General features: G+C 38.0%; 1 protein-coding gene across 2 annotated transcripts in view; it reads left to right on the forward strand.

The window, feature by feature from the left end:
- The first annotated feature begins 280 nt into the window (after positions 1-280).
- LOC137973856 (uncharacterized) overlaps positions 281-8726 on the forward strand; it is a 30692-nt gene continuing 22246 nt past the window's right edge. For both annotated transcript variants that reach the window (XM_068820746.1, XM_068820747.1), the window contains exons 1-2: positions 281-749; positions 1298-1433. In XM_068820746.1, the coding sequence (XP_068676847.1) occupies positions 381-749; positions 1298-1433 (505 nt within the window). In that variant the 5' untranslated portion in view covers positions 281-380. The remainder of the gene's footprint in view (positions 750-1297; positions 1434-8726) is intronic.

The following is an 8726-nucleotide window of genomic DNA, read 5'->3' on the forward strand; positions in this document are numbered from 1 at the left end:
CATTGAAAACAAACGGATTTATCTCTTTATCATCCCAAAAAGCCACATGTTTCTAATTTACATATCTTTTCAGTATTGAAAGAATGAAATGATGATAACTTTCAAAGCATTTTTAGCGAATTTCGGTTTTTGGTGCATTTGGAGAGAAGACCTTTGCCCTGAAAACAAATGTCCGTGTGTAAAAATGATGTTCCCGTTGATGTCAATCACGTGACCGGCATATATAAATAGCGAAGTCCGTCGTTTTGTTTGTAAATATTAGTGAAGGTTGAAGGTAACAGAGCAACTGTTGACGTCTTGCCTTGTTATTTCTACGACGTTTCTCGTAGTTTATCCCTTCTTACAGAATATCGCGCTGTTTTTGGGAGACTACTGCAAATATGACAGCAACGGAAAGTAATCCACTTCTTGAAAAGTACATGACTCTCGACGAAGGCGAGCGAGTTCAAGTAATGAATGTGTGGATCGATGGCACGGGCGAATCAATGCGTCGTAAAACCAAGACTGTTGAATCTGAGCCCTTAACTCCTGAAGATCTACCCGTGTGGAACTTCGACGGATCTAGTACTTATCAAGCGGAGGGTTTCAACAGCGATCTCTATCTACGCCCCGGAACCTTGTTCAGGGATCCATTTCGACTTAGAAAGAACAAAAATGTCTTCTCCGAAACTTACAACTTCGATCACAAACCCAGAGTAGCGAACCACAGACCATCTTGTTCACTGTTTATGGAGAGAAAATTACTCGAGGTTGGTAAAATGTAATGTTAATTGTTGCTTCGCCGGTGGGTGAATGACGGAAATTTAGTGCACATAAATAATATCTACGGCTGACTGAATCGTTGCGTTTCCAAATTCGCAAGAAATGCTTTTTGGCGCCAGTTCAAGTGAAGGTTACTTGTCATGTGCAAACTCGTTCGTCTCTTTCCGTCGAGGTTTTTAATCGAAATGAATATAAGATAAGCTTAAATGCTTGCGTATAAACGGGCCGTCCATGTCACACTTTGTAGTTTCCCTCTGCACTGTGAACTGTCGTAAAAAACGTTTTACCAGATTACTGGAATTATCTAACATTTACGACTGTCCTTCTGAGCAAGATCAAGATCAGCCAAAGCAACACCAGTCCAGGTCAGATAGTTAGAGTCTTTTAAACCATTATGTTTTGTGAGGTTAAAGGACTCTGTGTCACTCAAATCAAATTTTAAGTCACTTAAAAAATGCAACTTCTTGTGACAAATTTATGCAGCCCTTATTAGTGATATCATTCATTTATTAATTACCATGTCTTAATTACTCAGGTATGCATCACTGGTGCAGACAGACTGTCAGTAGTTGTTCCCAATCGAGATCCCAGAAAACTGAGTTTGGCAATGGTAAGTCCAGATGGCAAGATAGGAGAGTGCGCAGGATCCAACAAGAAAAGTAGTTTATCAGGTGAGTTTAAAAATGTTGCATACAATCGTCCTCCACTAGCATAATATTATGAAACATGTTGCTGTCATCAGCTGTGAAGAGGTTTGAATTGTGACACATTGTGCCTGGGGTCTTAAATGCTGGGCTTCTGATATTTCGCTCGGACACGGAGCAGCGAAATCTCGCGAAACTCACAAAAGTAAGCGAAATACCATGAAATTCGCTAGGAATCTTACCGAATACTAGCCTGCTTAGTAGGTTCTTTTCGGGGCGCAAGAGATTTCGAGCGGCGCGAGAAGGCTGCGTTCCGCAACAATAGAATCACTAGAAGAGTCGAGGTACCATGAAGACGATGCATTTATGTAAAGAACTTCTATCGAAAGTGTTAATCTGCGAGGTTTGTGGAATGTGGCTAAAAATGGAAGGTTTGGAGTAAAGAGGTAACGACGTTACAAAAACTAAATCACTTTTGTGAAAATCTGGGAGTTGAAACTGTCTGAGATTATTACTAATAAGAGTCGTGTCATCTGCATATTGACTAATTTCTATTTCCTGCCCATTTTTTGTTTTTTAACGGTGAGTGAACCTTTTTATTTTGTACTGTAGTTCCTTAAAATCTCCACGCTCCACCAAAATGGATTAAACATTCCTAGAGTCTAATTGGAATTTCTTTAGCGAATTTGGGAGGCTAGAATTATTTCTAATTTGTGTACGTCAAATAATGTAAACCCGCAGTTCGTGTATGTCAACCTTGTCGTATAAGCTGAAATGTCGGCGAAAAATAGGAGGAAAAGTGATTCTGAGGTATTCGGTATAAAGAAATTCTTCAACTCTGCGGAAGCTACTTGATCAAACTCTGGTGGACCGGGTGAAAACTCAAAGAAAGCGCTATTACTACGGCAGAATCGGCACGAGACACCGAGTGACATTTTTTTATTAAAAAGGCAACACATCACAAATGGCCTTGAATTTACTTTCTAAAATCGAGGAAAACGCATTTATGAGAGTCTAAATTTCAAAATTTTCGGAGAAGAATGCCCTAGGACCAGGCCAGGACCCCGCTAGAAGGGACACGCTGGAGGCGTCTCCAACTGAGCCTTCCGCCTGTTAAGTGCACGTTACCGTGTTAACAAAATTTTAATGGCTACATCCCTGCAGAATCCTTTCGTTTGTGATGTACCGATGATTTCATTGGTAAAGGAATTCCACATTACCGTTTTCGAGTTTTAAACTCGAGGTTAACTAAAGATTTTCCGGAAACACCCTAAAATAACGTGACATAGCCTCTTTAAGTAAAATAGTCTGCAAAAAAACTAACTGCAAATTTCTCTGATGGACGTTTTCCTGCATGTCATGCATATCTAGAGTTGCACTAAGCAAACGTTTATGCTGCACACTAAGGAAGGTCTGAACAAGTTGGTTCCGCTTCATAATTTCTCTTCTTTTCAGTCTAATCTGATTACAGGTCAAATGTTTTTTTGGTTTACGTTTGCACCAAATGGTATCGCAAACCCAGGAATTACGGTGTCGAACTTTTATTTCGAGGAGTCTAAAAGGTCGTATTTCTGAAACTTTCAAGATTTCAAAATTTATGAACTGTTGTCGGGATTTTCCAGGGTTAAAATGTCTCTAAAAATCGACGCTTCGACCAGTTTTACTGGTCTTCTTCACGTTGTTAAAAAGTTATCAATATGGCGGATCGTTTTTTTGGAACATCAGAAAAAACGATCCGCCATATGATAACTTTTTAACAACCTGAAGAAGACCAGTAAAACTGGTCGAAACGTCGATTTTTAGAGACATCTTAACCTCGGAAGATCCCGAAAACAGTTCATAAATTTTGGTTTAAAAGGTTTTGCGGATTTTGCGGATAGTACGTGATCCGCAAAAATAAGTTCCAGCAGAAAAAAAAACAGCAAAATTAAAAACCGTAGAAATTTACCCTTGTTAATATGACTAAAAATGACTTTTAATCCACATAGTGGGGTCAAAAAGATCGTTTATTTTGATATTTGCATTGAGAAAATGCAACTGGAGCTTGCTACAAACAAAAAGCAACGATAAAAGGTTAAGTAAATACTTTTCCAGTCTCTGGGGCATAAGAAACGAACTTAAAGCAGTCTATTAAAAGGTCATGTTAACCAATGTCTAAGGACTCCAGGATGCCACATTTTTTCCACGTTCTCGATGATTGAAGGGTTTTTTACCAAACAGTAATAGAAGTTGAAAATAGTCTTGCTGTTCAGGTGAATTAAGGCCTGGGCCCAGATCCATTTTATGAAAATAAGTGAGGAGGTGTTCTAACGATTGATCCATTTTATATAACACGAAATAACTTTGGGACATCGTTAGCGTCAATAAAATGTGAAACCTTAACTGCTATTTAGGATGATATATTATCACGTGACATGTCAAAGTTATTTTTAGCACAGAAATCTTCTCAGCTAAACGGAACACTTTTTATCATTTTCTGGTTGCTGGATTTCCTTGATGATGTTACTACTATTTTGGGTACATCATTTCTGTGCTTGGACATTTCAAGATAATTTTAAATAAATGTCCGAAAAAGGAAATCACTTTCCATAGGGGACTGGGCACTAGAGTAAAATGCCTTATATTTCCTTAACTAAAGACAGTTAACTAAACACAGTGCGTTTTCTTTTACCATTTTGACTAATCTAATAGTAGCGAAGTGAAATAAATTTTAGCATAAGCTGTTGCCATTTTTTGTTTTGAGTTTTGGCCGTAACAAGTCACGTGACTCATTTGCATACGTCATCCACATCAATACAAAAACTTTTTTGACGTTACTAGTCTGCGAACGTCTAAGGTTGTTATTTCTAAATCTTCAGAAGTTTAGACGACCCCCTTACTTTTGGGAAACTAAATATTTTGAGCAAGAGCCGATACAACGTAGATTTGATTTTAGTGGTGTACTATATTTCGGCTGGCCAAACCAGCCTTCTTCAGGTACAATAAGAGTTTACATTGAATTGCTTCTATGTACTGATCCAACGTACACCGACGGAAAGATTGTACACAGCTGCTTGCTTCAAAACTCAGTAATTTGGGCCAGTTTTGGGCCCATGCCTTAATTTACTTGAGTGCTTGAAAAGAAAACCGCAAAAATTAGTTTCCAGCGGAAATTTCAGACCGAATTCGCGCCGAAAAAATTTGTACCCGCAAACCTCAAAAAATCGCCAATCCGCAAAATAAAAGTCCTTCAAAAATTTCATGCTTCACGGTAACAGTGAAACGCAAACCAAAAGACAGATGAAGCAAAATAACGTAACGTTAATGAAACTCTGAATTTCGAATTCTCAGTGAAAGATTTTAAGTGCTAAACAACGTCGTTTTTTAAGTTGGTTGTAATATTTAGCTGAATATTTATATTTCATCTGTCGCGTTGGGATGCCTTCTTTGTCGAGTGATTGACTTGAGACCGGACTCTTATCTGGAACAATGTTGATCAATCCCTTCACTAAAGAACCAGTTCTTGCAACAACAACAAAGCACAAAATGGACATCAAGCTTTCTTTCAACTAATTCGTGACTAACAAGAATTGGTCAAATTTCAAATTGTTTTTTGCCTGAAGACTGTGCAGAGTTTAGTAGAAATAAGTAAAATTATAAATAATCAGAAAATTGTGAACACAGACCAGCTGACATATTCCTCAAGGTGTTCGATTCCTTTTCTCGCGTATCTAAAATCCAACTCGAAAAAGTTACCATAGAATTTGCCGTTTGGTTTCAGTATGATTATACATGACACCACAGTTGATAAAATATTAAAGAGAACTCGACGAAGAGGTAAATCAGCAGCTAAATTTCTTGTGCGTGGCGATGTCTATTTTTCAAGCTTCTTATGCAAATTCTTGACGGAGAATGTTAAATTGCAAAAAATATTCCACTAAAGGTTGTTCAAAAGCTCTATTTTTGGGCGTTCATTTGGACGAAAAACGTCACAAAAACTTTTTCCAGCGTAAGCTTTAATGAAACAGACAAAATATTATTAGCGTGCAAACAAGAAAGACAACAGTAATTAAATAAAGTTCTTTCACACAGTTCAGATCAAACCCTTGACCGTGAATAATGAAGCACAAAAGAAACAACAAGCTTTCTTTCAAATATTTCTTCACTGTCACAGTTTCCAATTTTCTTTTTTACCTGAAGGCTTGGCAGAGTTGGAGTTCAAAACAAGCTGCCAACGGCACTTCGTGTCAAAAACGCAACAAAATAAATTTCCCACCTGTGTTCAGCATCAAACCCTTTAATGAAAACACTTTCCTTGAATAATGAAGCAAAAACCGATCAACAAGCTTTCTTTCAAATAATTTTTGACTGGCAAGAATTAGTCAAATTTCAAATTGTTTTTTACGTGAAGACTGTGCAGAGTTTACAACAAATAATTCTAAATAGCGAGAAAACAGAGATTACAGCTCCACTTAATTTGTTCAGTTCCTTCTCTGCTTTGTTAACCCATAACTTACTCGAGAATTTTCTATTTGATATCAGTTTTGTACAAAACACTACAATTGGTAAAATATCAGAAATACTGCTCACTTCCATTACGACTCGACGGGCGAAACATTGTTGTCGAAGTTCATTACTCATCGCTTTCAAGATTCGAGATATTTATCTTTCACAGCCTGTCTTTTTTATCCAATTGACTTTCCATTCTTGAGCTCCATCAGGGTGTAGTTTGTTTAAAGATCCACTAAATTCGCGTTAGAATGACTTTAGACGCCATTGCAGGTGAATTAAATATGCTACTGTGGGAAGCCCCACCGGATCCCCCTGAAACCTACCAAAAATACGGGCAGATGACTTTACTCACAAAGACACTACTTAGCAGGGGGATGTCAGGAAAGCCTTTGCCCGACGGGAAAAAAGAAGAAAACAAACAAATTTAACGTATTTTCTGACTGGATTGCCTATGGCAACCCAATAAAAAAAGAAAAAAAAGAAAAAAAAAAACAAAGCAAAGAAATTCCACCAATTTTCCGACTGGGATTGCCATTCTGACAACCCAGTAATAACCCAAACTTATAGATGGTTTTCACAGTGATGCCATCAAATTTAAAGTCAAAACCTATGGAGTTATATCTATGACAAAATTCAATGATCAGTATTTGAAATAAAATCGTCCAAATCATGAATGCATCAATGCAAAGCAGAATAGCAACAAGCCGATTCTGCAAATGGCCATCACGGAAAGAGTCATAACGCAGAGAGGCATAACACAAAAAGCCATAACGCAAACAGCCATAATGCAAACTAGGCATAACGCAAAGAGGCATAACGCAAATAGCCATAACGCGAATAGGCATAACGCAAGTAGGCATGACGCAAAAAGGCATGACGCAAAGAAGCATAACGCAAATGGCCATAGCGCAGAGGCATAACTTAAGCAGGAAGAAAAAGTTCGAAAGCGATTATATGTTCTTTCCCTTGAACAATCAATTGACGTTTTTTTTAAGAGCTGAAATTATTTACGGATTACACAGCTAGTCTCCATTCTTTAAAGGGCCTTTTCGTTATGGCTATTTTACGTTATGCCTTTTGCGTTATGAATATTTGCGTTATGCTTTACTGTGTAATGCCTCCCTTTTTTGCATTGTGACTGTTTTCGTTATGCCTCTTTGCGTTTTGAATTTCGGAATTGTCACCTTGCGTGACACCATGATACAAAGTTATTTGAATTGGTTGAAACAAATGTCTATGCCTTTGACTCTCACCAGTCTGAGCATTTCAAGTACATTAGGAGATGTGTTCATACACATGCATTTTATCTCAGGAGCGAAAAGTAAGCGCTTTCACCGCTAATTGAATTCTAGATGTTCGTGTGGATTTCTGGCCGCCATATTGGTGCACAACGATGGTGCACCAACACGGCGGCTCCGTACATAACTCTATAAAGTTGAGTGAAACGCTTCGACAAATATCTCAGAAACGATGTACCGCACAGGTCTGAGAATTGGTGAGGGGATTTATAAATGTGCCTTCCACAACATTCCAAGTTTTTGGCTTATTTCATTGCATGTCTTCGATTATATTTTTTTGTTGCGTGACAGTGAAAACGATCTATTAGGTGGCACCGTCCTTAAGGAAAAGCAAATCACGCGTATCACGCAATCACGGAAAAATTGTGACATGAATTGCGCCATCCCGGGCTATCATGATCAAAACAACACTTTTATTGCACTATTTCAATCTTTTGCATTATTTCGCTTTTCTGCACTTTGGGATTGATTGACGTGCTCTCAGCCAATCATGCGCTGAACTTTTTCGTGTATATTATTAGACTCTAAAATTCCCACGCCGTCTTTTCCAGGAATTTGTCTCTGAAAATCCCCGAAAATTTCGCTTTTTTTCCGCGACCTATCAGAAGCCCTGTACATGTGACACATAGCAACAGGCTTCACTCTCAAGACGAAGCATAATTATTATTATTGTGGATTAACCGATCCTGACGAATCTTAAAACATTTTTCTTTGTTTGGAGCATGTACATGTACATTATGAACTGTTCAGGCCTCAGTTGTTCAAACGATGGATAGCGCGATCGGCCGGATGAATCGCTATCCACTGGATAGCGCAATTGGTTTCGCTATGACTTGGAGCGGTTTTCAATAGATCGTTTTCACGTGTCGTCATTAAATTCTAAAATCAAAATGGTGAGGTTTTCGGAATTTTTATCCTCACTACCTTGAAGATAATCTAGAATTAATTATTTTTACAAGCTTTTAGTACCGTAAAGTTTTTCGTTTTGAAAATACAGCTTTTTGAATTTTCAAATTTTTACCACGCGTGACACAAAGGCAGCTGCGGTCTGGTTGAAAAAAATACCTTTCCTTATAACTTTCAACATTTGAAACATTTCAAGTCTTAGAAAATTGTGTTGATGTGTATGTCTACCAGTTCATGGGTGGAAAGAAACCGTTTTCATGGCAAAGAGAATTTCAAATGTTTTCGTTGGTTTCCGGCGGCCATATTTGTGTACACGTTTGGTACACAAAGATGGCATCTCCATACAAAGCTCTTAAAAGTTGCGTGAAACGTTTCGGCCAATAACTAAAAAATAGTGCACCACTCCGGCTTGAAATTCTCCGAAGTTGTTTATGTATTTGTCTTCTATAACAATTCACTTTCTTGGCCTTTTCCATTGACTGGCTTAGAAATTTTTTTTGCTGCGTGACAGTTGCGTTACAGTGAAAACGATCTATTGAGTGTCGAAAGTAATTAGCGAATTACTTTGGTTTTGCATTACTTCAATCATTGATTGGTTCAAAGTTCTCGCGCCACTTTTTCATTC

The sequence above is a fragment of the Montipora foliosa genome, chromosome 10 (genome assembly GCF_036669935.1).
Source record: "Montipora foliosa isolate CH-2021 chromosome 10, ASM3666993v2, whole genome shotgun sequence".
Classification (NCBI taxonomy): Eukaryota; Metazoa; Cnidaria; class Anthozoa; order Scleractinia; family Acroporidae; genus Montipora; species Montipora foliosa.